This window comes from Sorghum bicolor, chromosome 4, assembly GCF_000003195.3.
Source record: "Sorghum bicolor cultivar BTx623 chromosome 4, Sorghum_bicolor_NCBIv3, whole genome shotgun sequence".
Taxonomy (NCBI): domain Eukaryota; kingdom Viridiplantae; phylum Streptophyta; class Magnoliopsida; order Poales; family Poaceae; genus Sorghum; species Sorghum bicolor.
The window spans coordinates 64,193,197-64,206,440 of NC_012873.2; the positions used below are offsets into that span (position 1 = coordinate 64,193,197).

Genomic DNA, 13,244 nt, shown 5'->3' on the forward strand with positions numbered 1-13,244 from the left:
TCCTCATTTTTTTTCAAACAGCAACTAAACAAGGCCTACAAACAATACTTTTTTTGTGAGAAGGGACCGTAGCAATTTCGTTTGTATTTAATAATTATTGACTAACTAGATTTAAAAGATTTGTCTTATAATTTATAGGCAAACTATGTAATTAGTTTTTGTTTTCGTCTATATTTAGTGCTCTATATATGTGCCACAATATTCGATGTGACATAAAATTTTTAAAAAAATGGTTTTGGAGGAAAGCCTTACCATGTCAGTCGTCACTAAGCCTGATAAAAATAAAATATTAGCACGAGCACAGGAAAATACAGAGTATGCTGATCACGAATTTCAACAACCACCAGTCGTCGCCTGATCGGTGCAAGTTTTTCCACGGTAGCGATTTGCCGTCGCTTTCCTCGTGCTGGGTCCCGCGGACACAGGTGGGCACCGTGATTCTTCCCCCACACACGCGGGGCCACGAAGGCTACGGATCAGGCCAGAAGTAGGAGTAGCCAGTTAACCTGAGCTCGCGGTAACACGAGAATCTACAAATAATCAGATATATGAAATTTAGTTTAACGATAAATAAGATACCCGTAAACCGAACAAGTTCAATGGAATGCCCTAGTGACAGCGAAAAAAACCCCCAAAGAACGACGGGATAGTGCTAGTTTTTTTTTCCTCCCTCGTTCGCATCAACCACCAATCTAGCATGCACAAGTTTTACCCCACCTGGTCACGGCAATCCAAACGCCAAACTATTTTCATAAAAAAAAGTCCTTTCAACTGAAATTAAAAACAACAACAAAAAATCAACGAAATCAGATCACCGCCATTTATTATTGGAGACGGTACGGGGACACCACGCTCCCGCATTCTCTCCCTCCACTCATCGCGTCGCCGTTGGTCGTTAGCAGCAGCAGCAGAAGCAGCGCGGGGGGCAAACAGGGGGACAAGGCAACCGGGCCGACGAGACGAACAGGAAAAGGAAGAAAGCGTCGCGGAGCGATGGCGCTTGGCGGCCTTGGCGTGCGAGCGGCGCCCTTCACGTACGCGGCGCACGCGCTGGCCGTCGCGGCGGCGGCCATGGTTCTGGTCTGGGCCATCCAGTTCCGCGGCGGGCTCGCCATCGAGGCCACCAACAAGAACCTCATCTTCAACGTGAGTACTGCCTCGGTGCCTCCCCCCTCCCTCCCTCCCCGTGCTGTGCTCCCCAATTGGATAAGGCACTGGTTGCTTCGACGCCGACAAATTTTTTTAGCCTCTTTTTTTTAAAAAAAATTGTTTGCTCTTTTTTTTTCTCTTTGATACAGTAAAAGTAGGATTTGATGTCGCGTCGACAGTGAGTGTTTGTAGGCTGCTTCACGAGCTAGAAAGTGAGGAAATTTAAACCTAGACTAGAATTAAAACAAATTATATAGTGCAGTGGTCTTGATGAATGATGATACGTTTAACCTATTTGCTGTTAACTCATTCTTAATTGTTCTGCTTACGAAGGCTCTGTTTGTGAGCGTGTGGCATGGCCTTCTTTGCTTCAGCCTTCAGCTAGAGTCTAGAGATTGTGGATTCTAGCTTTTCTAACACGTAATAGCTTTTTAACCTAAAATAAATTGCACAATCCAGCTTGCACAGATTCTAGAATCCAACAATCTGCTCAAATATAGATTTTATATGATTTTGGCACACTATAGTGAGAGAAAAGGAGAGAGGCCATAAGCTAGAATCCACAAACAAACATCAGGTTTTGGACCTTCAGATTTCCACAATCCAGGACTTCATGCTGCTTTTCAGAATCACTAGCTAAAACTAGCATAGCATGTAATTTGTCTTTATTTGGCTTGAAGTTTGTAGGTTGCTAAGCATTTCGCTGCGCACTCGAATCACAAAAACTGTGTATCTATTGTTTCTAGTTTCTTAATCATTTGTTTCATCCGTACTATTTTAGCGAATCTGAATAATAAGTTGATTTACAGCATTTCAGAGTGCATCACATGTTAAATATTGCAGGTTCACCCTGTTCTTATGCTTATCGGTTATATTATTATCGGCGGTGAAGGTAAATGATCCAAATGTTTTCGGACTTCTCTTCTCTGTCACATGACAAATTTTAGTTTAGTAATATCTTGTTCGTGTTGTCAGCTATAATGGTATACAGGGTACTTCCAACAACGAACCATGACACAACTAAGCTGATCCATCTAATTCTCCACGGGATTGCACTTGTCCTTGGTGCCGTTGGAATATATTTTGCTTTCAAAAATCACAATGAGAGTGGGATTGCCAATCTTTACAGTCTGCACTCTTGGATTGGGATCGGAACAATTACTTTATATGGTATTCAGGTAAGGTCATGCATATGATGGCAAAGTTAGATTCCTTCTTTGACTATGATTTTAACACACTAACAACACTAGTGCATCTATTTTGAATGATTTATTTTTTATTGAACCAAGCAGAGATTTTTTTTTCGAAATATAAACTTTGCATATGTTGTTGGTAGCTGGTGAGCTTCATACTTGCTCTTCTTAGTTAGTTAAAAACCAACCGTCATGAGAAACCCAATTGGTTTTCAGAGCTAAATGATGGAGTAACACAATTTCTGAAAATGAGAAACTGCATTTTAGTCTGAAGTCAACACTCGCACAGTTAAGCAGTGATGGAATGACCTTATATTTGCCTTATTTGTCACAGTGGATAATTGGATTTGTTACATTCTTCTTCCCTGGTGCTGCGCCAAACGTGAAGAAGGGCGTTCTTCCTTGGCACATACTCTTTGGGCTCTTTGTCTACATCTTAGCACTGGCTAATGCAGAACTCGGCTTTCTTGAGAAGCTCACTTTCCTCGAGAGCTCAGGTCTCGACAAATATGGCACAGAGGCATTCTTGGTGAACTTCACAGCATTGGTTGTCGTGTTATTTGGTGCCTCTGTTGTAGTGGCTGCTATAGCTCCAGTTCGCCTTGAAGAACCACAGGGTTATGCTCCAATTCCAGAAAACTAGTACAAATGAAATGTACAGCATATGTAGTTGCCAGGATTGGCTGTTACCATATGGAGATAAGATATTCATCTCTGTTTATTAAAGGAGAAGAAGATGGTGGAATTATCACAATAAGAAGATAGTGCATCTTCATTGTGTGTATATACATTCTGTGATACTTCAAAATTTCAGTATATGTATAAAACTGAATATCCTGCTTCATAAATGTGTGTATTTGCTTTCATGAATACCTGCTTGATAAATGTGCTATATTTGTTGCAAATTGAGCTAATTTGAAATGTCCTGGTTCAGAAGCAGCTACTGAAACTGCTTAACAGAAAGTGATAAGTGTTATATGCAAGTTCACTATCATAATTGAGTTATCTATTGTCTCAGTGTCCATTTATTTGCACTGGTTTGCTGTAATCCATGAGAAAAGTATAATGGAGTTATTTGTATCCAATAATAATCCGATAAAAAGAAGCCGGACACGAAGCAGCGAAGACTCTGCAGCATCTTGCGTCAGTTCGAGGTTCGAACGCGGTACTGTTGTACTAGACTTGCATTTCAACCACAAAAGTATGAGAAGTTCAAGCTGGAAACGTGGTATACTGATACGACGCCTGCCAATCGAAAGGAGTTCTAGTAAAGTTTGAGTGTCGTAAAAAGAGCAACGAACCCTACATTACTTACAGCCACAACTAGATTTTAGCTAGAGTGCATTCAACATTTTAGCTAGAGTGCATTCAACTTGTCAGAACCTTCAGCCCAAACCAGTTTCTGCTGTCCAGTTACTCGTACAACCCAACGGGAAAGCATAATTTAAAGAGAGGGCACTTTAAATAATATAATGGAAATGCCATCGATAGCCGATAACTATCATTAACTCATTGCCAGATATCCCCCATACTGTAATGAACATAGATAAACATTTGTTTAATTGTCTTTATCAAAGTGGGAATACCTCTGAAGAAAGTTCAATAGAAGGTTCCACCAAGCTAAGGCAGCTACAGACGACAGAAACACCCCTGAAAATATCAGAAAATGCATAAATAAGAAGAAGGCGTGGTGCATCGTGACAGGGATTGGATGCATAGAACACAAAGGAGGTGACCATTGTACGGTTGTTTTACAGGGTATCAGCATGTGCCTCAAATAATAAAACGAAGAAAAGGAAGATTTGCAAGAACCTGAAAGGAAGGAAAACGTGGCTTCTGATTGATCATTACCATTGGATGCAAGCTCGATTAGCTCCAAGCCGCCGACAAGCTAAGCATCGTCTGAGCTGTTTTACAATTGATAATGGTGTTTTAATTCACAAATGGCATCACTAAAGCTCACCTTGGAATCAAATTCGCTGCGCCTGTAGGCCTGTGCCTGTCCAGTCTGGAAGCTGCCTCGATTCTCATTTCTGATCAGCCATGGTCCTGAAGAACTCGGCAAATGGCGTCATGTCCATCATTTTTTTTTATCACAGTTCAACACGCCAACACTGGCCGTCAGAGCTTCGGTACGGCCGTCGCGCGGCGACAATTCCAAACCATTGTATTGTATTAGCAAGCCACAGAAGCACCCCTGAACTGAACATATGGCTGATGCTGATTGGGAATTTTCAGTTTCCACGGAGGACTGAGCTGTGCTTTGGAACGAGCGGCTGGGAACGCTGTTCTACAGTGGGCGTACTAGCGGTGTCCTACGGTTGCACCCAACTTTTGTTTACTTTCGCAAGCGCCTGCTCGCAAGCTTTCTCCGAGCTCTGAGCATCTCACTCCACGCCAGCTAACTAATCAAACCCGGCCGGCTGTGTATATATTATCAGGGCGCGCCAGCGTCGGCCACGTCTATGTACATATATACCCAGGCACCCACCCAGCTGCTGCGAAAACAGCTCCAGAAAATTCAGCAGCCTACGCCGATTCGCCTGTGCTGTACAGCGTGAGCTGCAAGATGGCTGCGGAGGGACCGAAGAAGGCGGAGGCGGAGGCGGAGGCGGCTGCGGAGACGGTGGCAACGGCAAAAGCCGTGGCAGCAGAGGAGGAGGCCGTCGTCCCCGCACCCGGGCCGCCGGCCGGTGACTCCAACTCCAAGGCCCTCGTCGTCGTCGTTGACAGTGAGTAGTACAAGTTACTCCGTAGTATTTCTCTAGCACCTAGCAGTTCTTCCTTTCACCCTGTGCTGAACTTTTTTCTGTTGCTGTTAGAGTATCGTAGTAGTAGGCTAGTAGCAGCAGAGACATGAGGGTTTCCGTTTCGTTTCGTCGCACAAGGCGCATGCAGTTTTCCTCCGTGAATTTCCAGAGCGCTGTCAGTTTGTGCCTTTGTGGCATGGATTGTGCAACGAAACAAAGGTTGTCCTCCCATGCGTTCCTGTCATTAGTGTCGAAACAAAGGTTGTCCTCCCATGCGTTTGATAAAGTTTATGTCTCGTACGTAGTATACTATCCTTTGTCATACATCACCATTACCTTACGATTATAGATGAGCAACGGACCGACACGGCCCGATGGTGATCGGGCCAACAAAGCACGTCATGCCCTACGAGCCATGCCTAATAGGAATGCGGCCCTAACCTTCAACCTAGGAACAGCACTATGGGCCGTTTTTCGTACCGTGCCGGCCTAAAAAGCTCAGCCAATGTAGCAGGTCATGTCGGCCTATGGCCCACTGCCTATGAGAGAGGGGAAGGGGAGACCAGGAGGGCAAGAGGCAGAGGAGATGGTGGTGACGTCCATCGTCCATCGTGCTCGCCATTGAGATCGACGCCGGTGCGCTCACTCCTGAGGAGCTCGACACCGGACCTGGAGAAGGAATGGAGGAGGGCAGGTGTGCTCAAGGCCAGCAGCGCCCGGCGTGCTCGAGGTTGAGGGCGGCCCCCCGTGGTCGCGTGCTTGAGGACAACAGGCGCCGGATAGCGGACACGCACAAGGAGGAGGTCCGGCGCAACTTGTGTTGCCGTCGCGTCACCTGCTGCCTGTTGGCCTACTGGTGGCGTGCCGGCGTAGAGAGCGAAGCACAGAGGGAGGACAGGACGCAGATGCAACCCAGAGTGGGAAGGAGTGCGGTGTGCGACGCTAACGAACAGAAGGTGAGAAGCCAAGTGCGGCACTATGGTGGCGTAGAGTGAGAAGGGCTGGGAAGTTTGGGTTAAGGGAGCATGCCATAGTGGGCTTTTGTGGGAGCAGGCTACGGTGCATATTGGACTGCTACCTGCTGGGCTTTTGGTCTAATGCTGTTGGGGCTTCCTCAGCGGGCTTTCATCGGGCTTTTGGCCATTTACCGGGCCGGGCCGTGCTATCCAGCATGCCTAAGGTAAGGCCAAGGCACGGCCTGGTACCTTGGGCTATGTCAGCCTAGGCCCGCTTGCCACCAGACTGGGCCAAAAAATGGGCCTTGTACTAGGTTAACGGGCTCGAGCTGCATACCCATATATACTTATGACCTTACTTACCGCGGTTCAGCAATTGTTGGTAATTCGGCATAACCGAACTGACCACAGTATCCACAATGTTTAGGTGCGCGTGTCGTATCAGAAGCTGATTTGCACCAACAAAGCTGCATGCCTGTTGGTGAACGATCATGCTGCCAATTTCGTAGCATCCGATCACATTCCAAGTGAAATATTGGCCCATCTATTGCCAGCTACTCTATCAGATACGGAGTAGATTGACAAGTTCACTAGTAAATATTTTCTATAAATGAATTACGATGGTGTTTTGGAGGCTATAGGATGCAGGCCAACAAATCAAGAATACTATTTTTGTAGTAGTTTTGTCTCAGAGAGTCCGTACTTCGATGAGAATTAGGAAGATGAAAGTTAATGGTCCTGTTACACAGGACGAAAGCAAGATAGTTTTGTCTCATTTGTAATCTTTATAATATTTTTTCTCTCTTTCTTTGTTTCTTAATTTTCCTACCCTCCTCCATTTCCTCCCTCTCTCCCTCTCTTCTGTTTGTAACCTATGTACTTATTTTTAAAAATAAATTACAGTAGAAGCTTTTTGCTCCTTTCGATTCTTTTTAAAAAAAAAGTTAAGCGAAGTCGAAGGAAGCCTATGCTGAAAGAAGGAACGATTGCATATGTCTGGGATATATGCAATCCTAACTACAGGAAGCCACTTGTCAAAAAAAACTACAGGAAGCCTATGCTGAAAACAGGAAGGATTGCACACTAGGCGCGGAATATATCGAATACAGAATTGCGTGGCGGTGGACACAAAGTTGTCTCCTCGATATATATATATGACAAATATTGGATTAGAATCCTAAGTACCAAGTATACTTTAATATCTCTCCACGGTCATCGTTGGAGCATTGAAGACGGTTGAAGAAAAGTTGAAGACTAACATCCCCATAGTCTTAGCGACATCACAATGCAAATGTTTTTCTTCGGTGTTATGAAAACCACAAGTGTATCGCGCACTTAAGAAAGATCACAATGCAGATGCTTCGACTGAAGTAGAAACCTAAGACTAGCTCATACAGATGATAGCCCCATTTACCATTGAAGTAGCCAAGGTTGAGGGTGGAGATCAATTAGGTCCACGGCCTAAACCTTCCTACATGGGTGCTGCCTCAGTGGAGATCAATCTCCCCAGAAAGCAACACAACGGTGGTAGAGGAAGCCTTAGCCGAGGAGCGAAATTCTAAAACCACGAAAGTAGGAAGGATTGTGTATAATGTGTGGGATGGATTGTATTAAACCTCTTGGACACTATATATAGAGCATTTAGACTTGGATGTGGTGGGGCAGATTCCTCGTGCGATACATATGGCAACACCGGATTACAATCCTAACTACCAAATAGACTCTAATACATGCAATTAGTACAATGTATCGAGTATCTAACAATTTTAAACTGTGTATAATCTGTCTCAACACACTAAAAAAGGTGCATGAAAGTTAAGATGTAGATGATTTCTTGAATACTACTATTGCATGTCTTCGATAGGGAAATGTTTAATTAAGTCATTTATGTTAACCTTTGAATAAGTTCCATACATTTTGTGCTTCCTAGAGGTGGCTGATAAACCTTGTGCTGTGAATAATACACCGAGGAACTCAAATGATAGAGGTATTTAATTGATCCTTTTTTCTTCCTATCCCGTATAGTATAATCATGAGAATTGACTAACTAAATCAACCTATGTTTAGACATTGCTCTTGCAAAGGTGGAAATAGAGAAGAGGAACTCTTTGATTAAAGCATGGGAAGAGAATGAGAAGTCAAAAGCGGAAAACAAGTATGTTGCCAAGTTGTATTCTCTAGTTTTTCACATAGCTAGACAATTTTGCACTAGCTGGCAATTATCATTTGTCATGAGCACATTTTTATTCTTCATTTATTTCTGTGAGTGAAATTATCCTCCAAATGTCTAAATATATAAACATTCTAAAAAAGTGCTATTGTATTTTTCATTGATGTACCTAAATCCTCGATCTTTGAGACTCAGTAGTACACCATGTTTAAGCCAGCAAGTAGGTATTTATTGAGAAAAAACATACTAGCAAGTGGGAGCACAAATATATGATGTTCATGACTTCATGTTGTTGCATGATTTCATTAGAAAGTATGTGTACCTAGTAAGATAATAAATCACAAAACCATGACTAATCAACTAACTAATCCCTATGTCCCAGGGTTGCTAAGAAACAATCTGTTATTCTTTCATGGGAGAACACAAAGAAGGCAGTCATAGAAGCTCAGTTGAAAAAGAAGGAAGTAAGCTATTTTCGTTTATCTTGTTATATGTTGTTTTAAAGGATGATTCTCTATTTTGAACTCCCTTTGACTACAACTATAAGTCATTTAGAACATCAAAGTATTTCATACGATGAATCAAAGCATGAAATTTTATTACAAAGTATATACTATCATAAATATGATATTTTTACCTACATTTATTGCAAAGTACACTTTTTTAAATACAAAAATATATATCAAAGTATCATAAACATTTGTTGTTAATCTGTGAAACTTAACCTTTTCTTGTATTGATGGATCGCACATTAAAGAAATTTGACAGACTATAATTCTAAAACAACCACAATCAGTAGGAGTACTACGTACATATTAGTGGTAAGATCTTGGAAAAAAACTTTACATAATGGTTTAACTTTTAGTATTGATGTCTAGTTACTTTTGAGGAAATAAATATAGTGATGTTAATGTAATAGGTAGATCATAGTATATGTCATGTGAATATGTGATCACTTTTTAAATGAAAAGAAAACATCTAACCTGTAATACCCGATTTCAAGGACAAAACCAGATATGCACCATATGTGAGTCATAGAAGTCAAATCTCACATATAGCTACAAATAAGGGGTAATATCAAAAGACAATGCATAAATATATAACGTACTTAATATAAAAGAGATAACCTTGATAGCAAACAGCGGATAGACAACTCCGAACTTCGGGTATTAACTTCTCTCTACAGGATCCAACTGACTGGTTGATCACAAGCCTAAACTTCTCCTGAGGTTTGGGGGAAAGAGCAAGAGTGAGTCCATGTCGAACTCCACAAGTATAGCAACTAGATTGTATAGCTCCCACAATCTCATGATCAATGTGACATAAATAATGTAGAGCATTAAATAATAAATAATGAGTATATTTAACACACAAGAATCATCACCCTTAATGTAGATGTCCCCAAGGCCGCTCCTGACCGTGAGCTCGGCTAGTATACTAGTTTTAACACTCTGCAGAGGTTGTACATCTTTACCCATGAGTCATGATTTACCCTTTCGCCCGAGGTGATCAGCCTCTTAACCCACTACCAAGGAAGGTCGGCAGGGATCACTATGAAGCCTTTCAAAAGTTCGTCTAACATGTTAGGGCCGCAAGGTTTCCTTTGCGCGCAGATATAGAGCCCCCCTTCCGATGGCACAATGACTCGCAGCCTATACACATACAGACAGAGGCCACACTATACCCAAAACAGTTCAGCCCCTCCGCCCTTTCGGGTAACCTCTAACAAGCTAGAAAAGGTCTTCATACTGAGCTAAAGCCAGAGCCATTATAGCCCTCATGGTTGCACTGTTGTCCCGGGTGATCACGTACAGATAAATCATCAAGTTGCTAAAAAGTCATTTTTATCATTTATTACTTAACATTAATCTAGTCACAGGATCATGGTCACAGAAATAAAATCCAAATGCTATACTTGCCTTAATCCAATTGCTTAGTTCCCACACCATCAGCTTTCGGTCACCATCTTTTGGTCTTCAGTGCCAACAAACAATTCTCGTCTACTCGTAGCAAGCACCACGCATAGAAAAACATACAAGCAACAAACAAAAGCAACTAAGAACAATACACCACACAGAGTAAACAAGTGTACTAATAGATAGCTAATGTTACAAGGTAACAAGTAACGCTAATAATAGAACTATCACTATAAATAGACGACTATCAAAAGATTTTTATATACAAAAGTAATTAATTAATTAAAGTCACGAAATTAAAAAGTTTCAAACTGAGTAAATAATTTTACTAATATGTAGAGCTCATGATTATGAACCTAACGCAATTTGAATGGATGAAAACGGAGTTAAAACGAAGATTTTATGAGGTAAACAAATCCAGTGGAAATTTAGTAAATACTCGAAACGTATTTTGATTTAACGTTTTCAAAAGAAAAGGATACGAGTGAGCATCTAAACATGTTTTTATATAATTGTTTTTGGACCTATCCAATTATAATGAAATCATATCTAAATTGATATTAATCGATTTAATATTCATTTATAAAAGGCCAACATGACGACCCTATATTGCTTAATTTTGGTTAATTTAGAAAGCTAACGGTACGTGAACTCTAATCAACTTAATATTTAAATTCAGAAATATGCAATATATTAAACATCAACACTAACACGCATAGTCTGCTATATATTGTGAATCTAACATAGCAAAAACGAGTAGAATCGAAACTAATTAAAGCAGTGACATTGCGCAAGATTAAAGCTGCACGTAGGTAGATATTGGGATTGCGTATAGAGAGGCATGACACCAGCTCCCTCTTTGATCAATAAAATAATAGACAGCAGCAAGACGTGGGTTTCACCTGATGCGTTTCATGCTTGATACATGCTTGTTACTGAGTTTCTGCTCTTGGTCAAGGACTGGTGGTCGTGACTTGCATCTACTGAACAGCAAGCATCATGTACGGCGTGCAAATAAAAACTTGCATATATGAAGGTGCAGTGCTCACCGATGGCAAATTAACAACGATCGACGACCTATGGTCTTTCTTGCAGAGTAGATGATCAGGTTATAGGATGATGACGATGAGATCTGAACAGTTTGCGATGCTCCTGGTGGCTGCGTCCTTCACGTCGTTTATGAACGGCTTCTCCAGCGCAGTTTGTGTAGATTTCGACGGTGATCGGTGGTCTAGAGACTCTAGCATCTTTGCTTTAGCAAGGGCGTCAGGCCTAGGTTACAGAGGCTGCTGGACCAGGCGGGATGATGCTTGGGAGAGAAGTCCAGCTTCTGCTCATCAGCAGATAGAACGGAGTTTCGGTAGCCCTAGGCTTCCACATCTACGAGCTTCTCGGCAGCAGATTGAAGTCGTTGGGGCTTGTTCAGAGATAGCCTGCAATGGTGGTCATATGCTCTGGCATTGGTCCGATGTATCCTATCGATCTCATCTTTTATTTGGCGGCGCGCGGCTCCGGAAAGGCCGGGCAGGACGCGGTGCTCAAGGATATATATCAATGCCCCAGATGAACCTGATGTGCATACACACACACACACACACACACGAGGTTTGGATCAAATTCAACTAGGGTTAGAATTTATTATTTTCGGAATATTTACTTTCACGGTTAAAAAAATAATTCTAGGAAATCTAGGATTACTATTTAAGTCATGGAAAATACTCCGAAAACTCCAAAAATTTAGGGAAAAATCTCGGAGGCATTATGGAACATGAGAAAACCAATTAAAGTATTTGGATCTCATGATAAGATAATTTGGAGCATCTAAAAATTAGATTATGCTTACATAAAAGTGAGAACGGAAGCTGGAAAATTCCTACAAAGTTTGTAAAGACTGCTTGATGGACGAGTAACTAAAAGAAGTGCTTTTGAGTGACAAAGAAAAGATTTTTGGAAGCTCCTAAGAAAAACTTGAGCTTAGAAATATTTTGGTTGTAGATAAAGATAAAGATGTACGAAGATCGTTCTACTAAACGAAATTTTAAAAAAAAACTTTGCTTAGTCTCAACACACAAAGGAGCAACAAACCAACATCACATAAAACATATGTACCAGCATGTATGCACAACAACGTTGCTAAACCCTATGATGAATTTTAATTTAAGGAAAATTTTCATTTTACTATATTGTCATAAGCACAGAAATACAAAATAAATTATTTTAGCTTTATTTTCAAAGAAGCAAATTTAGGGTGTTACATAACCTCTTGGAGCTAATGTTCAGGAACAACTGGAGAAGAAAAAGGCTGAATATGGTGAGAAGATGAAAAACAAAAAGGCAGTCATCCATAGGCAGGCTGAGGAAAAGAGAGCGATGGTTATTGCCCAATGTGGTGAAGAAGTTCTCAAGGCCGAGGAGGTGGCAGCTAAGTACCGTGCCAAAGGGGTAGCTCCAAAGAAATTTCTTGGTTGCTTTGGAGCATAAGGAAGGTTTGAATTTTATGCTTTCTCATTTGTGCACTAAAAAGCCATGGTGTAACTTTATCAACTTGTGTAATTATTACCCTTGTTAATTGTTTGTATAGTCTACTATTCATGGTGTACAAATGATACTCTTGGTGCATAGTAAGACTATTGTCGACCGAAATGACAAGCATAAAAGAGTGAATGTAATACTTTAAGAATTTATAATGTCAAGGCATAGTTCGACAATGATGATGAGGTGGAGGAGGGAGAGGAGGAAGTAGAATAAAAATAGGAGAAAGAAGAAAAGGAGGAAGAAGAATGCAAGCAGGAATACAACAAAAAGATGACAAAGAGCAAGTGGAAGTGGAAGAGAAAAAGAGCAAGAAGAATAAGTGGAGGTGAATAGGTTCAGCTTCAAATTGCACAGAAATTGTAGAAATTGGCCTATTGCTTTTGCTTGAAAATAGGCAAACAAAGTTAGAACTCTCCTAAACCACTTATAAACTCAGTGTCCTACTTCTTTAGGTGTTCCTTGATAGGTTCACAGAGTCCCTGCACTCACGGGCAAATAGGGCCTTGTTTAGTTCCCAAGATATTTTGCAAAATTTTTTAGATTCTCCGTCATATCAAATCTTGCGACACATGCAT

The 13,244-nt window shown here is 41.4% G+C and overlaps 2 protein-coding genes across 2 annotated transcripts; both read left to right on the forward strand.

Annotated features, from left to right (window-relative positions):
- Nucleotides 814-3,214, forward strand: LOC8075175 (ascorbate-specific transmembrane electron transporter 1). The gene is made up of 4 exons (XM_002452812.2): nt 814-1,146; nt 1,993-2,041; nt 2,125-2,327; nt 2,677-3,214. The coding sequence occupies exons 1-4, from the start codon at nt 994-996 to the stop codon at nt 2,983-2,985; spliced, it is 714 nt and encodes a 237-aa protein (XP_002452857.1). The 5' UTR covers nt 814-993; the 3' UTR covers nt 2,986-3,214.
- Nucleotides 4,386-12,844, forward strand: LOC8075176 (remorin). The gene is made up of 7 exons (XM_021459609.1): nt 4,386-4,403; nt 4,581-4,662; nt 4,784-5,074; nt 7,979-8,035; nt 8,116-8,203; nt 8,601-8,682; nt 12,415-12,844. The coding sequence occupies exons 1-7, from the start codon at nt 4,386-4,388 to the stop codon at nt 12,613-12,615; spliced, it is 819 nt and encodes a 272-aa protein (XP_021315284.1). The 3' UTR covers nt 12,616-12,844.

Excerpts from the sequence above, each read along its gene's own strand:
- LOC8075175 (XM_002452812.2), top strand. The coding sequence starts at position 994 with ATGGCGCTTGGCGGCCTTGGCGTGCGAGCGGCGCCCTTCACGTACGCG. Across the intron at positions 2,042-2,124 it reads TATTATTATCGGCGGTGAAG|CTATAATGGTATACAGGGTA; the intron begins GTAAATGATCCA and ends TCGTGTTGTCAG. Across the intron at positions 2,328-2,676 it reads TTACTTTATATGGTATTCAG|TGGATAATTGGATTTGTTAC; the intron begins GTAAGGTCATGC and ends TATTTGTCACAG.
- LOC8075176 (XM_021459609.1), top strand. Across the intron at positions 5,075-7,978 it reads CCTCGTCGTCGTCGTTGACA|AGGTGGCTGATAAACCTTGT; the intron begins GTGAGTAGTACA and ends TGTGCTTCCTAG. Across the intron at positions 8,683-12,414 it reads CTCAGTTGAAAAAGAAGGAA|GAACAACTGGAGAAGAAAAA; the intron begins GTAAGCTATTTT and ends GCTAATGTTCAG.